The sequence below is a fragment of the Cydia amplana genome, chromosome 2, assembly GCF_948474715.1.
Source record: "Cydia amplana chromosome 2, ilCydAmpl1.1, whole genome shotgun sequence".
NCBI classification, from domain to species: domain Eukaryota; kingdom Metazoa; phylum Arthropoda; class Insecta; order Lepidoptera; family Tortricidae; genus Cydia; species Cydia amplana.
Window position 1 is genome coordinate 17700742 of NC_086070.1, and position 24695 is coordinate 17725436.

The following is a 24695-nucleotide window of genomic DNA, read 5'->3' on the forward strand; positions in this document are numbered from 1 at the left end:
CGTGAATTGACAAAAATCTTATTTATAATTCTCGAAACTGTGCACAAAATTTCACGAGAATCGGTTGAGAAGTGAGGGAGTGGATCGGAGTCGGGTGAGGTAGGTACCTAACTACCTGCTAAAATATTATTTTATGTTTATTATACGTTCCAATTTCCACAGCCTTTTCACGAATAAACCTTGACACGGAAAATTTTTTTTTAAGATTCCCATGCTAATAATTTTATTTACCCGAATCGGAAAAATCAGAATAAACAGGAAATAATATTAATTTGCAGGAGTAATAAATTATTTAGGGGTAATAAATTACACCTGCAAATTAATATTTTTTTAATTTTCAAACAACATTTTGTTTTTATTTGAAATACTAACAATTTTATTTGTATTAACTTTATTTCATATATTTAATAAAATATAGTAGACCGATGCGAATTGTATCACAGGGCGAATCGGATCAGACTAAAAATCTATTGACTTTTAAAATATTTCTTATGGCATGGCTGGCGTCGCAAGCCAAAGAGAAGAGACACGGTGCAATTTTAGTGTGCTCATATCAATACAATATTTGAAATATCAACGAATTTTTCATCGTGATCCGATTCGCCTCGATCTACCCTAGCAGCATTTTGCTCTGTATTCTAAATTATTAAATAAGTCATATAAATCAGCATATAAGGTGGATAATGGATACTCACCGAATTAACTAATTTTGGACAAATCATTGTCATGGAACAATATTCGCAGACTATGTCAACACAAGTTTTAATTAATAACAGCAAAATACCGCTTCAAAGCTACTTACTACTACGAGCTATTTTAAAAAGGTTAAATAAAACCGCATTACATAAGTAAGGTTGTTTGTTACCCCTGAAAGCATTCCACAGCAATATCTGCTCAGTTTCAGCATTTCGTGACTAGGTAGGTATTGCTCGGCCGCGAGGCTAACTCAATAAAACGTGCCCAACAGTTCCACAGTTATGAAAACTAAAACGAAAACTTTTTAGTTTCGCTTTACGAGGCATGGTTAGTGTTGCTGGCGGACATAAATGGTGGCTATATCGTCGACGTATGCGAAAACTTGGGTTGAATACATTAAATATTGAGGAACTCGTCTTGTTTTGATACAATGTTATTTTGTTTTACTAAATCACGTTGAATATAAGTGTATCCATATATACTCGTAAGTAGGTACATATATTCAAACGTCACAGCCGTTATAGTGTTTACGTCACCCTAGGCCCGTAAGTGGGATTTTCTCCCCACTAGGTACGCGAGGAGAAAATCTCACTTCCTGGCCAAGGCAAGACGTAAAACTTTAGACAAACCACGGGCGCTAATTCGTAAAGCCTCAGGTCGCATATTTATGGCCCTCACCTTCGGTTCGGGCCACAAACACCTGCGATCTGGAGCATTCACGAATTCACCTCCCTAGGTATGTAATGTACTATTTTACTTATTCTTATTTTGTTATGGCATTTTTGAATCGAACCCCAGATTATACAGATTGGTTCAATACCTACTTTTAAAATTGACAAATAATACACGTTATGACAGATAATACACGTTATAACACTCAATTAATTCCATGGAATTGTTAATGATTTTACCGTACAAATGCGAATTTTCTCGAAATCGTAGATATAGAAGTTTCTAGCGAAATTAAAACGTGTGCTTGTACGGGTGCCCTGTTAATTCCCCGGGTAAATAACGCCAAATTTCGTTTCTGAGAAAACGTTTCGCGGGCTTCTTTTTTTCCTACATTTGTATGCTTTGCAAACTGGACGGATGGATGACAGGTGTCATCTCCATATAATTTATAACCTTAAAACACAAATTGTCATGAGATGACATCTGTTAGCGGACCCCTCCTGCTTGAAAAGTACTACTTATAGAATACATTCCCAGCGTATGCATTTCGGCTTTGTGTATAATAATATGTAGGTACCACATAGGTACATTGTTTAGTTAAAGTCTCTATTCGAAACGTAGCAGATTGAAAACCATAGCTTCAAACACTTTGGAATACCCAACACTCTCTGTATCCTTTAGTCTGTTTTCATTACCACATTCGTACTAACCAACATAATTAGACCTCTGCAAATGTATCTTTACTCCTGTACCCTGTCAATTTTCTGGCATTTGTGCAGAGAGCTAAAGGCTCTGCGAATGTTGGTGGATGCCTCATAGACAAGATAGTAAATGGGCGGTACCTAGTGGAAATTAATGCCGATGCGGCAGCCTATTTTCCCGACGTATAATGTTACTACTCGCGCCAGTTTGAGCCGTACGTGGGGCTATAACAAAGGCGAAAACTTTCAATAAATAAAAGTAATGAAGTGAGTGTGATAAAGTATTTTTTCTACTCCCGTACCTTTATTTGTCATTTAAAAGGTCGTACACACACCTTTAAACCCCTATGTTATAGTTGTCAAGACAAGTGTTTAGTCTATTCCCCAAAAAAGTATTTGTGCATACACGCAGTATCTTTTTGGTACTTTTACGATACTTCGTGTAATCACCACTTAAAAAATATTGTATGAAATACATTGTTGCCAACCTAATTTTAATTGTCATCTCTGACAGATGAGTACTAAGTGCATTGCTGCCAATTTACAAAATATAATTAGGTTCTATAGTAGAAACAATAAAATTGCTTTAGAAGTCAGAAACGCGCATGTGACACCCGTAATATAGCAAGATCCATAGACTACGAACACCGTTTAGCGTTGCTTGTTAGTTTCCATAGGCTACTGTGGCCAAAACCGAGAAAAAAAACTATCCAAAATTGGAATTTAACTAAGAGCAAGTACCAGGGCCTCATGAGTTACAAGAAAGTGTCGCTGACCAACCGGCCGTGGGGGCGGGGCGCGGTTGGTCAAAATAGAGAAAAAAAAACTATCCAAAATTATAATTTAACTAAGAGCAAGTACCAGGGCCTCATGAGTTACAAGAAGGTGTCGCTGACCAACCGGCCGTGAGGCGCGGGGCGCGGTGGCCGGGTTTGGTTTGTTTACCTACATATATGTCCTATATGATTCCACTTGTTTAAAGTATTATTTTTTTGAATGAAAAATATTTGTTAAATTTACATTTTTTTTTTCAAAGTGTTTGGTCGTAGAAAAAGTATTGTATGCAACGTTGTTTAACTGAGTCAAAAAATACTCGTGGCGTCTTTTCGGCTTCGCCTCAAATTGTTACTCACGCCACTCGCCTTTTTTGACCCCTCTTAAACAACGGTTGCATAAAATACTATTAGCTAAGAGCGAAGCGCGACGAAGTTTTAAATAAAATATAGGTAACCTACGGAAAATCGCCATAATTGTCATAATACATAAATGTAAACGCTGAAGTAAACCCGTGATATATTTTATAATAATTTGTTGCAAATCAATCCCCTTATTACCTAATAGGTACTTTTTCTACTCGTCGACTGCAATGCTTGAATTAAGACTTCGTATACCAAAGTGAAATCGCATATGTACTTGTTTCACTATGGGACCCCAACTCAACTATAATATTTATTTCGATACAGTTTAGTCAACTATAATATTCATTTCGATACAGTTTAGTCAACTATAATATTCATTTCGATACAGTTTAGTCAACTATAATGAAATTGACCAATCGAAAGCGCGGAGCAAGTACCAGGGCCTGAGTTACGAGAAGGTGTCGTTGACCAACCGGCCGGGGGCGCGGGGCGCGGGGGCCGGGTCGCGTATGACTATGAAGGTATCGCGGCTGCTCGGGCATCTTAGCTATATACTTTTGGTTTTTTTCCTACATATATGATTCTTCTACTAGTTTTAAGTATTTTTTTTTGTTAACTCGTAGAAAAAGTATTGTATACAATAGTGATATAATCTAGCTTTTCAATCTCGTACCTTACTTAGGCAACTCAGCAAGCTTCGTTGCCTAAACACGGTACTCGACTGAAAAGCTCTCCATTATATCACGATTGTATAAAATAAGTACTATTAAATCTTCACAGGGCATCATGTGCACATCCCACATTCTAAATCGTTTTCCTAAGTCGCTAAATGCCAAAACTGTATCCAGCGTGAAAGTCGTTCTCAAAGTGTTTTCTAACCAGGTCATTTTGAATCTTTTTAGAATTTAGATGTTTCAAGATTAAGCGTTTATTTACTGAGTTTCAGTATCTAAATATTATATATAAATAAAAAAAAAGTACCCATAGCAGAAAAGAAGACAGGTTCCAAGTAACCACAAGTCATACTAACAATCGTTGACTTTATAGCCAAACGAAGATATAAGAAAGGTGATATTTTGTGTAAAGTAAGTTTCAAAGGGTGTTTTATAAAACATGACGGGAAGTGAAAACACTTCTTGACGTGGGTACATTCGCCCATCTCCGAGGGAAATACAATCTTAGAAGCAACTAACATAGATTTTGATAGATCGTTACACGGGTCATTAGGTACGAGTAGGTTTTATATGTGCCTTGGAATAAAACGAGTCTTATTTATACTTATACATATAGAATTGAGAGACTATAGCCAGGTTTACCAATTTTAACAATCTTGTTTCTTGTTTAGAATTGTGGATTTGCGTTATAGCACTATACAGCATTTAACAACCACAAAATTGCAATGAAATAAGCAACTTTACTATTGTTTTGCATATTTTATCGCTTATATATTTAAATACTTGTCTTTATGCAAAATTATTGGCTAGTAATTGCGTAGATGTTTGTATGCAGTAGTATGATAAAAATTATTAATAATGGTGAGCAGCAAATGTCAGTTACAACGTAAATATTTTCAGATTTCAAGATTAGAAAGTTCTATTGGTTTGTATATTTTACGAAGAATTAATTTATTATACAAAAGGTTAATGGTATATAAAAATCATACAAAAATAACTTAAATATATCTAAATATTGAAATATTTTAATCTAATATTTTTGTATATTGTTATTTATTGACTGACGCGCATCAACATAACGATTCATACTCTTAGTTCTGATGTGTTCTGTAATTATTATTTTCTTTTATTTCTTTTTTTTTTTGGAATCACGGGCCTATAAATCCCGGTCTTTTGATAGGCTTGCGTGGGGATATAGATCCAACACGTAGAGGCCCTTTGGAGAGCTTTGATGTCATGTAGAACGCCTGCTGGGACCCGTAGACACCCATAAACCAGTGTCAGCAGGCATTGGGACTATTGTAGAAAAAGTGAACAGAATACCGGTCTATGGACTGAAGTTTGGTTATTTTCTTTTATTTCTTATTGTTATGTTATAAAGCAATGTATGAGTCAGTTTGGTCCTTCTTTACATGTTATCGTTCAAATCATTATTTAGTTAGCTGAAAGAGATTCCTTAGAGATAAATTAATTTTGGTAAGTAGGTACCTACATTTTTAAGCATGTAATGTATTATATATTGTAAATCAATTTTTTAACAAGCAGAATACGTCTGCGAGCGATATTTCAAATTTTATATTAAAGGACAAAATGGAAAAAGTTACGCTTCCGGCAGGACTTGAACCCGCATCCCGCATCGGAAGCGTAACTTTTTAAATTTTTTCCTTTAATATAAAATTATATATTGTTTTCAACAAAGTGGCTGCTACTAACTGTGAAACTCATAAATAGGTTTTCTTTAATTCTCCGTTCGTTTCGTTCAAAAGGTCTCAACCGCCTCTATCGCTCTTCTAATATATTACTTTTAAGCAACCTAGGCAGCGCACGTTGCTTTCGTTCCCTTTATGAATTTTCAACATTATTGAGTATCGGTAAATATGATGCAACGAAAACCGGTTCTGAGTTTCTAGAAAGCCAAGTTCCGGTTTGATACTGAGATGCTAAATAGTTAAAAACTGCAAAAAAATATTTTATTAGCCATCATACAAACTAATACAATACTTAGAGAGGCGAATTTTGTAAGTCGAATTCAACATCTTTTACTAGACTTTAAAAATAGTGGCAATTAATCAGGCGAAATGTATGAAACATTCAAAGGTGCATTATTTATTGTGTTTTGTATCGTCCACAATAGTAAATAGGGGCGAGAGTAATATTATTATATATGAATCATATTATCTTAAACAGATAGGTACTTAAAATTTGAATGCCACTCATATTATAGTTACCTGTTTGTGCGGCATCTTTATGTATTTTCTACTTACCTAAATTCGATCACAATGTCCATACTCTCACCTGATGTTAAGTGACAATGCAATTGCAGATGGAACATACTTAACATACCTACTTAATATTTAGTACTGCGTGCGGAAAAGCAACAACGTACGGTTGGACGTAAGTCGTTTATTTATTAATTTTATTTATTCTGAACAATAAAAATTGTGTCTCATATTGAATCACTTAATTATTAACTATATGTATGTTGTATTAGATTAAAGTTTAAAATAAATACAGGAAAAAAAAACAAATAAGACGGGGGAATTTGGTCTTGTACTCCAAACGTATACACTCCCCGAAATGTATTATGTAGAATACCAATAAGCAATTTAGAGACATTAGGTGCTGCATAAACATTCGATCTTGGCGGTAGCACTACCAGTTCTAAATACTCCCTTACATTTTTCGTTAAAAATCTTCGCCCCAGTGCACAATCTATTAAGGGGGATGATGGAGTCATAACCATTCGCTTACCTTCTTAACCACACCTCAAAGCTTTTCAAAAATAACAAGAATAAGTACTCTTAAAGTGCTGCATCAGCGATGAACTAAAGCAGTGTTTTTGAAACTTTATGGTGTCACGGCCCTTTATGACCACTAAATTTTTTTCGCGACCCCCAAACCCCGTTTCTTCGTTTTTCTATCTATAGTTCGTTTTTTTTTTAGCATTAGAAAGAACTTGAAAGAAGGTAAACGATTTTGACATGTCTTTTAATTGAAAAACACTTTTTAAAAATCAATAACTATTACTTATGAAAGCAGAAGACTATAAATAAGGAAAGGAAGGAAGTCATAGGATACTTATTATCAATACCTATGTAATGCTAAACCTCTAAAGCAGTTAGTAAATAGTTTCTAGTACTATGGTAAAAAGCATCTGCTAGAAGTAATGAGGGTATGAATCGGCAGAAAGTGACGAAAATATTTCAGCCAAATCGCCTCTATAGCTCTCTTCAATGACGGCTTCAATAACATACTGAACATACATAAAGTCTATTTTTTAATTCGGTAGACTGAAATGACAGTTCATATTAAGAAATGACATTTTATGTTCATACTATGAACTGTCATTTCAGTCTACCGAATTAAAAAATAGACTTTAGATATAAATGCAAAAGATCTAAAGATATTCTGGTCATTCAATGAATGAATGAATGAAATGAAATTTTAATTTTTTACAAACAGAAACGTCTGCGACCGATGCTATTAAGCGTCGAATAAATTTAAAAGTGGAAAAATTACTGTCTTGGGTGAGACTTGAATTCACTGCCTCTGGATCTAGCCAGAGGCCGTGAGTTCAAGTCTCACCCAAGACAGTAATTTTTCCATTTTTAAATCTATTCTAAGCTTAAATGAAATTTTGTTCACCAGTATTCAATAAAATTACAAATAGGTAAATAATAGAATATATTAAACTGCCAGCACCCTTATTTATATTTAATACCTACAATATCGTTTTCATATTAGAACACGAGTAAGTAAATGATTGTACCATATACCTATTGAAATGGGAGCTTTTGCGTAAAGCGTATGCCCCAAACTTTCCAGGAATTATGTTGGGCTCCCTGAGGAATTTAAATTCAAAAGCTACCCTTTTATTGACACAGTGTAGGTACCTGTGTAATAGGATATTTCTAAACTGTTTTATTTAAGTCTAAGTTTATTATTACAGGATGTGGTGTGCCGTGGAGACACGTGGAGTTTGATTTGATCGTTTCTATGTAATAGATTGAATAAAAATTGGTCTTGTGGTTATTAATTATTAAATTAAACAATTAAACATTAACTAAAAAGTTTTAGCTACCTACCTACCTAGTGGACGTTAGAACCTAAATTAGTATTATTTTTCTCGCATTTAACTTATTGTAAATTAGTAGTCTGCGAATAATTGTCTATCTATAGTGTTCAAAACATTCTGGCCACAAGTTCCATGATAAATTTACATACACTTGCATAATAATGCATATGTATCGCCCGTGTTAGTAGGATCGGTCCGCGTGAAATGAACGCCTAATTGCTGACTACAGGACCTAAACTACCAACAGTTTTAGATACATACTTATATAGTATTTTGTAGATCGGTTTTACGTAAATAAAAACGCAAAGCTTATAAGTAAAAATGAATAATAAATATGATTAGGCATTTTTACTTAATATAAGCTTTGCATTTTCCTGTTTTGTCTAAGTTGTAAAACACCAAGTAGCATACGACCTAAAAGTAAATACTAGGCATTGTTATTGAACCATTCATCATGACTGTAAGCAACTTCAACACTTCCATAAGGATGTTTTGAAAAAAAAAGGTTTATTGAGGCTGGTATAGTAGGTAATATAATTATATGTAGGTAAATCTGTCTCAAAACGACAATAACGAGTATTTTTGTAAATATGTACCGTACTGTATTATTTAATTACCTAAATAGTGTAAAATTATGATAACACGGAACGTACTTACTTACCTATAGTATGCAGATAAAATACATTTTAAAATAACGCTTTAACAACGAGCTAGCAACAAAATTCTACTAAAATGTAATTTTGTGAAAAGTTCTACTAATATTCAAAACCTTTTAACTCTCTGTTTATAAATTACATAAACAAGTCCTTTGTCATTAGTCGAGAACTCTGTCACACTGGTGCTGGTGTCCGCGTTACTAACAATATTAAATTATTAACATAATAGGTACAAAGTTCCGCGATGTATTTTATTTAATGTTGTTATCGTCCCTCGTATAATATTATATTCCGTTTATATGTTTAAAGGGAATCAATCATTGAGTACTTACGTAATATTTAACGGAGTAATGCAAAGCTTTTTTTACAAATTTTTCTAAAGTTTCATTTTATTTAGGGCAAACTTGATCAAAAAGTAATTTATAAAAACTCTTAAACTATATCATATATCAAAAACTCGGCTAGCTATTAGTACTCGATATGCGTAATATTTTATAAAATATCGACTTTTTTGTTAAAGGATAACGTTAACTATGTACCTGCTTAGTAGGAAAGTATGTCGGTAGTTCCTTTATTTCAACATAATAATATTCCTTTTGGTATTATATCCTATTTACTATTGGTATTGTGTAAAGACTGTTAAATTTGCTGAAAGTGTGCATGCATTTAGGTGATGATATATTGGTGTATAAATAATTTTCGTGAAACTGCGCGATCCCGTGTTAGGCGATAAATGCAAGCGATGGCTGCCATGGCCCACAAATTTGGCAAGCGAGCCACTGTTTATAAGTTGGTGATGTTGATTGTAAATCAGTGGCGGTTTGGAACTTTGGATGTATAGTCACTCCGTAATATCGAGGTTGATTTAGTAAACTTTACTGCTTGCTTTCAAGTGTACAAAACAACCATAAAAAACTTTGCTTTTGTAATTATAACAGTTTGTATCGTAATTTGTGTAGGTACTTTATAATTTGTGTCTTTTATTTCAAAACATAATTCGATATCTGGGTCATAAATATAAGTTGAAGAATAGAACAATATCTGCTTCGGATCTCCACGACATATACAAGGGATATGTTAGTTTTCGATCGTCGAATTGGGCCTTTATAGTATAAATATAAATAGACAAAAAGTACCTACTCTACCTGTTTCATAAATTGTTCTTAGCCGTACCTATGTGCATTTTTTGTTCTTACTAACAGCTAAGCGGTTAATTGTTTTATCATAAATAAAATTAACCTAATTTTTGAAATATGTGGTAAGGTTTTTCTTTTTCCTAATGAACGTTTAAGCTAGACTAATTAATGTAATATGGGGCAAAATGTTTGGATAGATATACAATCTTTGTAGCCTTACACGCAAACACACACACTCACACATACACACGCACACACACACACAATTTTTTCATTCCTTTTTCTCTGAATTGCTTAATTTCTCTAACTATTACATTCATTACCTATTATATTAGATTAGTCTTTAGTTCTTTATATAACCTTCACTTTACGAATTACGATACCGGCCACCACGTGACAGGCATAGCCTAGTGGGGGGGGGCACTGGACATTATGTATTGTTAATAAGGTTGTTTCTTTTAAATAAATATTATTCTTATTCTTATATAATTAGTGATGTTAGAATTTTATTAAGAAAAGCCACTATATTCTTGAATCACGATGAATTGACCATAAATATAAGCACATCGACTACCGTAGGCTCAAAGGGCGTAAGGGACAAAATGACGAAAATGACTTATGAATGCAGTTATACTCAGTATTTTTTTCTCTATCGATTGGTATATTTAACGTCTCAATAACTTGAAAAAAATGTCCGTTAAGCCCTATGAAAAATCAATGCGTGAACACAATTATCCAACGCATTTTGCCGTATCTGCCAATTTAAATAAATGTTGTGAGACATTTTGGCGTAACTCCCAACTTTTTGTACAATACGCGCTTTTGCATCGGAAATTTTATTAAATTTTTGCTAATTTATTGACAGTTACGCCTATTTGCAGTATATTTTTGAGTGCTAAATGAACGTTACGCCCACAACTAGTGGATATTTATACGAGTGTCAGAGAATTCAATGTAAGAGATACGCCAACATACTATGTACAATTTCGAGTTTATTAAGTGGGATGACCTAGTACTTACCTTGTCATTTTTTTATTAAGTAGGTACTTGCAGTACCTGCTCATGTGCTCATTAATGCTTTATTTATAGGGTTACTAAAATTTGACAATTTAAACTGAACTAGTGGGTACTTTTTTCATCAGTTTTATGAAAATAATAAAACACGACTATATTCAAATGATAATTATGGCGATTGATTAAGATTAGACTTTTAGTTTTGTATGTGACTGGGCCATTTGCAATTTTGATTAGACGTAATATTAATACTTTTTTGTTTAAACTTTAAACCCTAATTTATAGGATTAACCTTATGAACGTTTTCATAGAAACAAGTACGTAGGCCTGGCCATTTGTCTTTTTTGCTACCTACTCTGATGTTATATCATAAATAATCACATATTCATTAAGTTATACTGAACAGACATACGAGATGTCACAACTACTATTGTACCTTAGTATTATGGTATGTAAAAGTAAAATTTATGATCAAATTAAGATTACAAACAGAAATAACGCAAACATACTTTCTATAGTAAAAGTAATTGTTATAAATTGTTTTGATATACATAAATAGATACCTACAGATGATAGGATAGAAGTGATTCTGTTAAAGTAATATAAACAAATAAAGAAAACATTGATTTTGTGGCTAAAAAAACGACCTTTTCCACGTTTAAGTATCCAAAACAACAAAAATGTGTAAAAAATTAAACAATGAATACATCTCTATAAGTTTTTGAAAAAATAATGAAGCGGTTAGGGTTGGGAGGTTTAAATTAAAGTCCCAAACGCTTTATAACAAATAAATTTATTTAAAAAAAACCCGAGCGGTGGTCGTGGTAGTGGTCCGTTAAATTTTAAATTAGCCTGTCTGATTTCACTGACGTAGGTGGGTACTCCCCTGACGTGGCAAGGTGGTCGTGCGAGCCCTGTGTTCGGACGCCGGGACGTCTCGGGAAGCGCCGAGGTCAGCTGGTGCGTGAAGCCGGGAAGCCTCTGGAGGGCCTCCTACTCTGCGGTCGGATCAGCAGGTCCCCCCTGCCGCCGTAGTTTTAAGCCGTCTAATTGCACCCTGGAATGTACATCGTCCAGCTTTATGTCCACGTATTAATTGGCCGCTCGGTATGAACCCCAACGATGACGCTAAGCAAGCAAGGGAGTAGCAAAAAGTAGATGGTGGGTGTTCATAACCAGAACGGAGTTACAGCGGTTATGTGATATGGCAAGTAGGTACCTAAGGCAGAGTGCAAGATTAGAAAATTAAATTACAATAATGGGGATCAACTAAAATGATAAAAATGCTATAAGCTAAGCTTGTGAGCTAAGGCTATTAATAATCTGAAGTTAAATAACACGCTGGGCAAAATGTATGAGACGCCATGTTATAACGGTACTTTTACCGTTACGCCGCGACGCGGCGGCTAACAACACTTACTAGAGAGGAATTATTTTAAAATACATGACACAGGCAAGGCACAATTAACACTAGGTACTGAAAATAAGCGTTTTAGCACAATAGAATTTAGCACACTAGATTCTTAAAACTAAGTAACGTTCAACACTTACCCAAACGGGGTGCGGGACGGGTAGTAATTAACTAGTATTGAAATCATTTGCTTATAGCAAATTTTAAAGATTTAGCTACACTTGGCTAGCATTGCCGATTTAAAAAAATATTATTTAGACTTGCGCCGGCGCGTGAGAGGACACGGCACACGGCCGTGAACGCGACCGGCAGCGTCTATCCCTAAAGACGATCGAGCGCAGAGTGGGGCGCGGAGTGATGGCCGGTGGTATAAGAAGGGTAAAACTGCTGACATCGCCGTTCGGCGGAAAGTACAGTCGCGCACAGAAATGTTATGTTAATTTCTTAATTTCACATTATTTTAAATAATACTTTTGATTTAGATGCCTATAGTAACGTGCATCGTTACATTACCCCGCGCGAAACCGAAGGATTTTATTAATCTAAATTAATAAAATCCGCACTAATTCTGAGTACCTATGTATTCGCATTATCCTTCCAAAAAAAATCTCTCATTCTTCACGCATTCAACTAAGCGAAAATAATATTATACGATTATTAACGCAACCTGCCATTGGTAAGGTACACTGTCTATTTATCAGACGAGAGACCCAAACGAATACTAAGACAACAGATCACAGAGGAAAGAAATAAAGACAAAAAAAAAAAAAAAAAAAATTAAAAGGTTTATTATTAGTGTATCCCAACTGCGAAGATCGTTAAAACGAAAGTTTGGAGACCCATAATTATAGACCTATGTCAGACATGTATCCCAACTGAGAGGATCGTTAAAAAACGAAAGTTGAGAGACATATATTACCTTACGACATGTATCCCAACTGCGAGGATCGTTAAAAACGAAAGTTGAGAGACATACTACCTTACGACATGTATCCCAACTGAGAGGATCGTTAAAAAACGAAAGTTGAGAGACATCATTATCGTCATACTACGAGAACAACAATTACAAGATTCATGAGTAAACTCGGAAAGCCATTCTAATAATAATAAAAAAAAATCTTTATAATAATACTCCGCGAAAGAAAATATATTATTCAACCGTGTAGGGTAAATGTTGAGCGCTACAACTTATAACTACTCCGTTCTGTTACAAAAATAAACTGATGATAACGTTATGGTTGATAAAATGTATAGATATTAATGACTGGCTAGAAAAACAGTAAAACAACGCCACCCAAAGAGAAGAAGAAAGCAGCGCAACAGAAAGCAAAAAATAAAATAAATGCAACTAGTGTGTACTGTCACAATAGTAAAATTCCATCAAATAATAATAATAATAAAATCGCTTGCGTGACTCAACTGAGCTAGAGTTCTACAGCTAAAACAAATTAAAATTCAATAAAATAAAACAATTAGTAAAAGTAAAATATCACAGTATAAAATCCGTAACACTTGTGGTGACTATTGTACGTAAGATGCAAAACAACATAGAGTAACAAAGAACACAGAGCAAAACTTGGAATGCGATTCAATGTAAAAAAAACCTTAGTCGTTATGATAAAATAATTAATTATTGATTGGAATTAAAGTACTAAAATCACGTTAATAATTTAAAATTGAAAATGTAATAAATAATTCCACAATAAAATTATTAAAACTGCGTAAAAAATCTTAAAAAATCCGTATACAATTCATAAAATTCATCTAAATTTTGTAAAAAAAACACTACAATAATTAACAATAAACCCCCGTACACACTAGTTGCTGCAACCAAAAAAAAACACAAAGCAAACGTTTCACAAAAAAAAAAACAAACACCAACTACTTCTACGCAGTGAAACCAGACTTTGACCACGTTAAAGGGCGCCAATGAAGCGGTTAGGGTTGGGAGGTTTAAATTAAAGTCCCAAACGCTTTATAACAAATAAATTTATTTAAAAAAAACCCGAGCGGTGGTCGTGGTAGTGGTCCGTTAAATTTTAAATTAGCCTGTCTGATTTCACTGACGTAGGTGGGTACTCCCCTGACGTGGCAAGGTGGTCGTGCGAGCCCTGTGTTCGGACGCCGGGACGTCTCGGGAAGCGCCGAGGTCAGCTGGTGCGTGAAGCCGGGAAGCCTCTGGAGGGCCTCCTACTCTGCGGTCGGATCAGCAGGTCCCCCCTGCCGCCGTAGTTTTAAGCCGTCTAATTGCACCCTGGAATGTACATCGTCCAGCTTTATGTCCACGTATTAATTGGCCGCTCGGTATGAACCCCAACGATGACGCTAAGCAAGCAAGGGAGTAGCAAAAAGTAGATGGTGGGTGTTCATAACCAGAACGGAGTTACAGCGGTTATGTGATATGGCAAGTAGGTACCTAAGGCAGAGTGCAAGATTAGAAAATTAAATTACAATAATGGGGATCAACTAAAATGATAAAAATGCTATAAGCTAAGCTTGTGAGCTAAGGCTATTAATAATCTGAAGTTAAATAACACGCTGGGCAAAATGTATGAGACGCCATGTTATAACGGTACTTTTACCGTTACGCCGCGACGCGGCGGCTAACAACACTTACTAGAGAGGAATTATTTTAAAATACATGACACAGGCAAGGCACAATTAACACTAGGTACTGAAAATAAGCGTTTTAGCACAATAGAATTTAGCACACTAGATTCTTAAAACTAAGTAACGTTCAACACTTACCCAAACGGGGTGCGGGACGGGTAGTAATTAACTAGTATTGAAATCATTTGCTTATAGCAAATTTTAAAGATTTAGCTACACTTGGCTAGCATTGCCGATTTAAAAAAATATTATTTAGACTTGCGCCGGCGCGTGAGAGGACACGGCACACGGCCGTGAACGCGACCGGCAGCGTCTATCCCTAAAGACGATCGAGCGCAGAGTGGGGCGCGGAGTGATGGCCGGTGGTATAAGAAGGGTAAAACTGCTGACATCGCCGTTCGGCGGAAAGTACAGTCGCGCACAGAAATGTTATGTTAATTTCTTAATTTCACATTATTTTAAATAATACTTTTGATTTAGATGCCTATAGTAACGTGCATCGTTGTAAATTATAGTACTTAGAAGTATAGTGTTCCTTAAATGCGAGTTGCTATATTGCAACGAAATTGTTGGATTTACGCCAAATGGTACTGAAATAGTATTTTTTTTGTACATTACGCCCTTTTTCGAATAACGTAATCCATAAATAAAGAGGCGTAAGAGACGCCCTTCTTAAAAACAGTCGTGTTTTTTGGCGTAACGGACATGCTATTTTCGTAACTAAGCATTGTATTATAAGTTCAAGCAATCCGTTTAAAAGAGCTCAAAAAGTTAAGAATAAGCCACATACACGCATCAGTTTATTGAAACAAACAAAAAAGTTTTTCTCAAAAAAAACTGTTTTTTGGCTCTCCTGAAAAATCGTGTTTTGTCCGTTAAGCCCTTTGAGCCTGCGGTAGTCAACATTACCAGATGCTGTAGGTTCGGTTAGTAATGAGTCTTATTATATACGAGTAAGACTTATATTCATTCGAACGAAAAGTCAGTTGAGAAAATTACATTTCATGCCCGCTATCTTCTTGGGATAATTAATATTTTTGACAAGTTTTACAACCCACAATGCTACTGTACGCTTTAAGTTCATTAATCATCCGGTAACAATGTACCTAAAAATAAATGATTAGGTATGATTTTATTTTGACTCCTAGATACTTTACGAGAAGAATAGATTACGAGACTGGTTCATTAGCAATTACTATATTATCTAACCGATTCATTTTAATGTCTTTCTTTGCCGCGTTTGACTCATTCACTTTTAGATCGGGCGTTCCTTTTAGATATCGCAAACGCGAGAGTTAAGAATTTAAAGCAAAAAAACTTGTATTCTGTTTCAAGGTGACCTTACCCAAAGTTGCACAACATTGATTTTATTTTATGGACGAAGAAAAATGAAACTTTACAGTTCAGGACCAAATACAACCTTGAATAGAGATGTTGGGTTATTGAATTTCTTTAGATTGTATTGGTAGGCACAAGGATTCGTTTTCAAGATTTTTGTTGCTTGTATTTGAATTATTTACTTAATTATTAATGCTACCGTTATTATAAAAACTTTAAAGAGGCACAACATTTACACAATTTGAAATCAATTAATTCACGAGCAATAATCAGACTTGACCAAAGTTTATGAATAACACGATTAGTTGTTAGGTACGTTCCAGTTTTAAATTTTCACAACGTATTTACTTATGTATAGGTAGGTATTTACTTCGCAACCGAAAAATGTACCTACCCTATTTATGTTTTATTCGTGAGATGGTTTCAAACCCATTATCTTTAATTAATAACCTGTATGACAGAACAAAAGCTTATTTCATTATAAATATTATTTATGTTAAATCACTTTTCATCTTTGCGGAAAAATAATACACACACTACCTACCTAGACCTAGACCTAGGTATAGTACGGCTCTTCTGAGGTGAACTTTTCGCTTCAAACCGTAATCTTTCAAACAAAGGCCATTGTCTCTATTATCGCAAAAGCGCTTGCTCTCGACTTGGCACGTGCCAGTACAACATTCATATTGAAAAACAACCGGTATCGTCATAGTATTAAGGTTCAAATTTAATGTCACTGATATTCTATATATTACGTTTTGGTACTGTAGGACGATAGACCGCCCCGAAGCGATACGGCACTCATATTATTTTGATACTTAGTGTGGTGTTAAAAATGAAACACGGTTATTTATGATAAAGCGTTGTATATCTGTTATATAACAAAATCTAAGGTAACAATGTAAATTTAAGATTAATAAGTTTAACATAGGTATAATCAAAATTTTTCCGTGTAGGTATATAAACTGTTATACGTACTACTAGATAAAATCGTGTCATAAAAAATCAGATATAATCAATTTCTTTCTTATATTATAACCGACCTTTCTTCTGACCGTTGACACGTGACGTTTTGTTAGAAAAGCTGTACGCTTCAAAGCTCCACGTTTTCCTTATCAGTGTTTTTATTGTTACTATGCGTCGGCATCACATCAGAGGTGCTAATTTCACAGTATCGTTATTTTAAAGATAAGAAAAAATAACAATGCTTGCAGCTGCACCTTTGTAAATTATTACATTTAGCACCGCAAGCTAATAATTTAAATAAAACAATATAATAAATAACCGCGTTTCATTTTTAACACCACACTAAGTATCAAAATAATATGAGCGCCGTATCGCTTCGGGGCGGTTTATCGTCCTACACTACCAAAACGTAATATCTAGAATATCAGTGACATTAAATTTGAACCTTAATACTATGACGATACCGGTTGTTTTTCAATATGAATGTTGTACTGGCACGTGCCAAGTCGGGAGCAAGCGCTTTTGCGATAATAGAGACAATGGCCTTTGTTTGAAAGATTACGGTTTGAAGCGAAAAGTTCACCTCAGAAGAGCCGTACTATACAACTAATTTATTTAACATTTACTGTCTTGTAAACGAGTTAACCAGTACTTATAGCAAGACACCTCATTAAATCGCCTTGTGAATTTCTAGATCCATGATGATGGTGGCGATGGTGGTGACGGTGATAGAGACAAACCAAAGAAAGTCTGCAGCGCTAGATTAAAAGTAGTTTTTAAAAATCAGTATGCGACAACACCACAGAAAATGGATTAAATAGTCTTGATACTTGTGAACTTTCTACCATATTTACCGTCTATGAAAAAATTAAGCTGTATGCACAGCTTAATTTTTATGGTAAAATAAATTTCATTCCAACAATAGATGTCACTATTAATATGTAGACATATACTAATATTGATAAATAATATTGGGAGAATGTGACATTTGGCTTCATCAAAATTAATAAGCTTTTGTAATATCCGCGACGGCGGTAAATAGGTACAGAGGGCCTACCGCGAACACCGAAGTTCTCAATATGCGAGCATCTTTCTCTTTTACTCCCATTAAGGCGTAATTAGATTGACAGAGAAATTGCCCGCAATTTGCGAACTAAAGTTTTCGGAAAAACGAAATAAACCATTAAAACAATAAACATATATTAAAAATTAATTTTAGCTTTAACTAGTAGGTACCCATGCCGTGAGCATAAGCATGGAGGTTGTGGGTTCGAGCTCAAAACCCGGCTAGTACCAATGAGTTTCTCGAAATGTTAGAGGAAGTTCATAAGTATGCCTATACCTATTAGGTGTGTTCAATTTGCTGTGAAACCTTAGTCTAAACCAATATTATATTATCTAAGTAGGTAAGAAGTATTAAGATGTTTCATTCCACTTACCCGTCATCAACTCCAAATTTTGTAAACATTGTCGTTTTTCCGCTTGAATCGCCTCGTGCTGACTTTTTACAAGTGTAAAATTATTCGTCATGCGGAAAAGTAACTCCCGCACGCCGGTTTTGTAAGGTTTCACCATGTTTATTCCGTTCATCACAAAACACAATGAATATTTAAACGATTTTGACAAACACATACCATAGTGCATGACGTTTACTGACTGCTTAAAAAACAATGCCATATGTAGTTTTTTAATTCGATGTCAAATTATTGCGCTGCAGACTTTCTTTGGTTTGTCTCTAATAATAATCCCTTGATCGATAAATCTAGTTTATGGTAGAGATTAAAACATAAACTAACCAGCTATGCTGTGTTCGAAGTTGAATGTAAATTCGCTTCGCTCGCTCGTTAGAGAATGAACAAAATAAGTAACACACAATTTAAGCTTCAACACAACAACTAGTCAAATCAAACATGCAGTGTGCTTGCGCAAGCCGGCCGGTCCGCAGGCATGCCAAAACCAAACATCATGGACTTTTGTGCGAACTTGTGTTATATGTTTATCGGGCAAGTTTTGTAGATTTGCAAATAATTATTTTAATGAAAATATAATTTTAAAGATAATTGATTATACGCGATATAATCCGTCTAAATAATTTTATTTTAAGAATAACTATCGCGGCAACCTTTATATTAATTTGTAAATTTTCTAATGTAGATGTAGGTTTAAGAGTGTTGTTTTAGTGCAAGTTGGCGTTATTTACTCAACTACTTGTTTTTTAAGTTTTATTATTATAAGACATAGCATCAGTGTGGGCACTGTGGGCGCGCGAGCGCAACCGGATCAGTCCGCAGCGCAGGCTGCCAACAGGAAAACATCATGACCTTCTGCGTGATCTTGCTCTTGGGTGAGTTTATTTGTATAAACGACAAAAATAAATGATATTTAACTATTCTCACATTCGGTAGGATTGTCTTGTTGATCATAAACGTTAGTAGGTACCTACATGTAGAACTTTATAACGTATTGTAGCTAAATGAAGTTTCAGTTTATTAAAAATGGCTTCTGTCAAATTTGTATACTGATCTCGCCAAGTTCAAAACTTTGCTTTTAGAACATGACGTTGTTCGGTAGCTGCTCTTAGTAGAATGATATCTGGAACCTAGAGTTGACTAAATTATGGTTAAACGCGTTTCAGGATTAATTTTTCATTAGCTGCACGTCACCACGTTAGTTCATTCCATAATAAGCTATTAAACACTTTAAACAACACTAATGATTAAAAAACAAAGTGAATGGGAACGGGAATGCGGCCAGTATCCTGGGAACAATGCCTCAGGCTAATTTAGGGCCAGATTTATGATTTATTTATTTTGTTATTTAATCTCTGTTTTATTAATAAATTCTTAATTGTAAAAAAAATGTTCTGGAGATGCCTTCGCAATTTTAAAGTTCAACCGGAAAAAAGCTAAATTAATATAAAATGAGAAATTCTTCGCAGCAAAGCGGAAACAAGAAATATATAATAAAAATTATTTTTGTGACTTTAAATACAGGATCCATTCGATTTAGTCTGTTATATTACTTGAACAATAAATTACGTCACATCTATAGGTACTTTTAAATGCAATTTTCAATAAAAAATAGCAAATTGGTTACCTATGTTCATTTTGTAGTTGTTGGCATGTTTTAATCCAAGAAGAGTTCTAATTCAACTTTTAATTGGCACAGGTATTCTTCTCACAAGCGAAGGCCTCGATCAATCAAGAAGTCAGAACTGGCATCAGGTTCCACCAACATTATTTGGGTTCTCTCCCATTGCAACAACTTCAGGACACAACGATAACGTGATTCGACCCAGTCAAATAAATCTGACACAAAACCAAACAAATCAGATGACTACAGAAGAGCTAAAGAAACTGCGTTGGCCACAATGGCCACCGCAAACCGTCTCGGACGACTATTCTAATTATATGTTGCGAAATTATACGACTCACGATCAAAAAAAACAAAATCTAAATTATACCCAAAATCAAATTAAACATGATCAAGTCGCATCTCATGTCTTCAATACAGGAGATATCCCCAGCGACTGGAATATTACAATTGAACAACGCCCTCTAACTGACGGTGAACTGGTTTCTCTTGAAAATTGGGGGTTTCCTGAAGAGTCCTCGTCCAAAACAAACAATTTGACAAAAGGCAAACCTGGCGGAAACAATTTGGTAGGAGGCGAGAGTTTAACATCAGTTCAAGCCCCCCTTCTGCAGTGGCACGTGGGAGTATACAGCAAGGCGTTTGAACCCTATATGCAGATATGCGGTGGAACACTAGTCACCACAAAAGCTGTCATATCAGGTAAGACGCACTTTTCGTATCTCATTACGTTTCTTTGGACAAATTCAATGGGTATTTTTTTATCGTTAGTAAAGAATTTTTTTTTTTATTTTATCTTAATAATAAATAAAAAAAACAAAACGAAAACATATAGCATACGCAAAAATTAAAACCAAATAGGGTAATTCGCCAGTAACTGGCCACCTGTTAGTAACAGGCCAGCATAAACTAAAAATGAATTCTATTCACATATACTTAAACAGAATTAATTTTACTATAAGGTGCATGGCTAGTTATTGAAGGCTGGCCAGTTATTGAAACCTTATGCTAAAATGAATTCTGTTTATAGGTGAATAGAATTCATTTTTAGTTTAGGGTGGCCAGTTATTGGCCGGTGGCCAGTTACTGGCGAATTACCCTACCTACAAAGTAATGGAATTTGAATAACGGAATCTAAAAAATATTTTTCACACCTATTCAGAAAAGAGCTTTTTCTCCCCTGCTAGGAGGGATCAAAGTGGCACTTTTCCTCCCTGCTAGGACGGAGCACAGTAACACTTTTCTGTTCTAGCACACTATTTTTACATTTTTTTGCACATTATTTTTATAGCTTAAATAATCTGTTTAAGCATCAGATTGTGTTAACACTAAGATTTTTTTATTTTCCTCATAGTTGATGTGAAAAGCAGTATGTGTCACACGGTATCAAAATTATTTCGTCTTGGGCGTTAACACTTGAATCCCTCATTACGCTCAGGATCCTACTTGAGAATCCCTCACTACGTTCGGGATTCTATTGCAGAATCCATCGCTTTATTCAGGATTCAATGTACGCCCTTGACGGAAATATATCATTTTGATCCCTTGTAACACAAACTACCTACTGTTGTTAGCGGCCCACTGTTTCTGGAGTGACGTGGACGGCGCGCTGCCTGCGTCGCGGTTTGTGGTAGCGGCCGGCAAGCTCTACCGGCCCTGGAACGACAGCCACGACCTTTATGCACAGAAGGCTGAAGTAAGTAGCCAGAGGGAAAACCAATAGCTGTAAAATAAACCTATGAACTATAGTTTGTCAAAGGACTGTCTAATTTCAAACATAGAGAGAATCATACTATCTTTGTATTACACTAGTACTAGCACCCAAAAGAAAAGGATGAGTATAATTTTATTTGTTATTATTATTTACTGACAAATTGGTTTGACCTATATTTACATACATTTACATACATTGCCACAGTGAATGATAAGATAGATAACTATACTCCCTCATTTGCATGTTATTAAAACAGTACAATAAAACAGCTCCGCTAAAACAGTACAATATCGAATATTTTTATTATTATTTGAATTTTACCATAATGATGAACTTCTGATATTATTTTTTCTAAAATAAGACACAAATAAATTATCTAAATCTATTTCACAAAAATCACCATTACAACGACAATGTCCTAATAAAATTTCAGGTATCCGCAATACATCTACCGGCGCGGTTCCGTGGCGCGGTCACCAGCTTCCAAGATGACATCGCCGTGGTGTTGCTGGCTACAGCGTTTACACACTCGCCCGCCCTCCGCCCGCTCTGCGTGCTTTTTGACGAATATCTTGAACACAACCATCTCCGAAATGGAAAACAGGGTGTTGTGAGTTCTATTTTACAATATAGGCACATTATCCTGCCTATTCTATTTTCAGCGTTTAATCTATGGCTACTATGAAATCAGTTATAGTTAAAACGTTTTTGCTTTCGCTGTAGTGCACTCCGATGAATGGCGCGTAAGTGGTCAGGTTGTATCCAAGAAGTAGTGGTTCATTTCATAGATAAGGTAAAGTGGCAATGCTATTTTGCGGCCGAGTGTACAATTAATTTAGTACACCTACTGGTATCCTTTCATACTATTCATACTAACTTTATACTGGAAATGGTCAATCATAAGTGGCCTATCAAAATTCACAGTTTTAATAAATCTATATTTTAAATCTAGCCTACGTAACCATCCCCATAGCGGTAGGCTGACCGTGAAGTGGTCCCTCACAGATTCGATCTGGCAGAAGTCGGTTGCCAAGCATAGGTAATTAATTTAGAATGACGCGCAGGTACTGGGCTGGGGCCTGACTGCAGAGAACGGCCCGCCGGCGCAAGCGCTGCAGTACTTGTACATGCCGTACGTGCCCATCGAGGAGTGCGTCGCCAGCGCGGAGCCCAACTTCCTCAAGTATATCACCAGTGACAAGATCTGCGCAGGCGTCACTACCGGTACGCACTGTTTTTGAATAAATTAGGTAGATTTTTTTTACCTACCTTGCCTTTTAAAGACCTTGCAGCACTGTATAATGTGCGAATGTGATAATGTGGCTGATTTATATAATTTTACTATCAGGAAAGGCGCTGTGCCGCGGCGATAGTGGTGGCGGACTGGTGTTCTTCGATCATTCCACCGGCGAACGGGTACCGCTCCTGTTCGGAGTGGCCTCCACCGCCCCGCGTAACGAGCACCTCTGCAATACGCTCGCCCGCGCCACGCTCACGCGCGTGCCCGCTCACCGCGCCTTCTTGCGCACGCATATACCAGATATAGAGGAAGCATGCGCGAAAAACTATGTTACTTTTGCAAGCGATACCGAGACCGATTTGTTAGACGATAGAACGGCAGCGACAACGCATCAGCCACCACCAGCTAAAACGAAATTAATTTGCAACTGCTACTGCAATAATTCCACGAAACCTTAAATACGTACCAACCAATTCTTTTAGTTTCATTTCTTTCCGTGGCTCGGTCACTAAGCTTCCAAGACGACATCGCCGTGATGTTGCTGGCTCACCCGCTTGCTCGCGCAGTTCGCGCACCACACCTTTCTGCGCAAGCATATTCCAAACATAGAGGAATTGTGCACGAAAAACTATGTTATTTCACTAAGGCGGATTTTTTAATAATTATTATTTAAGGAGCATTTACTTTTTATTGACTTAGCTGTGTAACCCTGTGACGTTTTATCCAACTTTAAATCGTGATCCGAGTACGAATAGATTTATATTACTTCACTAATTGATAAATTTGTCACCACTGACCCAAGTAAGCTAATTTCACTAGTAAAGCACTTACTCAAAGTTAAGCACACACGGACTGTCCCTCCTAATGGCCTTATGTTGTTTGGGGCAAGTTCTAAGCCCTAAGTTTCTCTAATGCAAGAGATCGATGGACCTTTTTGTTGAGGTTTATTTGGGTCTGATAATTATACTCTTAGTCAGAGCTACATTGCATACAATACAATGTAAGAGGACTTAAGTGATCAAGCTATTTTAGAGGAATCTTATGCTACTCAAACAGTTGCTCAACTTACTCTTACAAGAATATGAACAAAAAGCACTCTGGGTTTGATTAATGGTTAGTGGGTAGATATAGGTATCTAATAAGTTAAGTACGAACATAGTCTAAATTACAAGTTCCAGCATGTAATTTATATTCGAATTCCCATCAAAATAAATATACAATATGTTTTGCCTTTTTGATGCATCTCCAGCTCTACGGATTGGATATAAGTAATTTATAACATATCCTACTTGTTGGACATTCAAGTAAAATCAGGTAATGCTGATTTTAGGGTTCCAGTAACCGGCGGTGGAAACGAGCCCCGTTTGTCTGTATTTTTTAAGATATAGGAGGCAAACGAGCAAACGGATAACCTAATGGTAAGCGATTACCGCCGCCCATGGACGCTCCCAACACCAGAAGGGTTGTAAGTGCGTTGCCGGACTTTAAGACGGGAGTACACTCTTTTCTTGACGGTTTGAAGGTATGTGACCGGAAATACCGCAAGCGACAGTTTTGTAT

The 24695-nt window shown here is 35.7% G+C and overlaps 1 protein-coding gene across 1 annotated transcript; it reads left to right on the forward strand.

The window, feature by feature from the left end:
* The first annotated feature begins 20420 nt into the window (after window positions 1-20420).
* On the forward strand, window positions 20421-23598 carry LOC134656510 (coagulation factor IX-like). The gene is made up of 6 exons (XM_063512073.1): window positions 20421-20448; window positions 20602-20883; window positions 21756-21877; window positions 22329-22505; window positions 22960-23119; window positions 23244-23598. The coding sequence occupies exons 1-6, from the start codon at window positions 20421-20423 to the stop codon at window positions 23591-23593; spliced, it is 1119 nt and encodes a 372-aa protein (XP_063368143.1). The 3' UTR covers window positions 23594-23598.
* Window positions 23599-24695: the final 1097 nt, after the last annotated feature.

Bases quoted from the DNA above. Each gene is read 5' to 3' on its own strand.
- LOC134656510 (XM_063512073.1), top strand. From the start codon at position 20,421: ATGACTACAGAAGAGCTAAAGAAACTGC. The intron at 21,878-22,328 runs GTAAGTAGCCAG...ATAAAATTTCAG, and splicing joins TTTATGCACAGAAGGCTGAA to GTATCCGCAATACATCTACC. The intron at 22,506-22,959 runs GTGAGTTCTATT...AATGACGCGCAG, and splicing joins GAAATGGAAAACAGGGTGTT to GTACTGGGCTGGGGCCTGAC.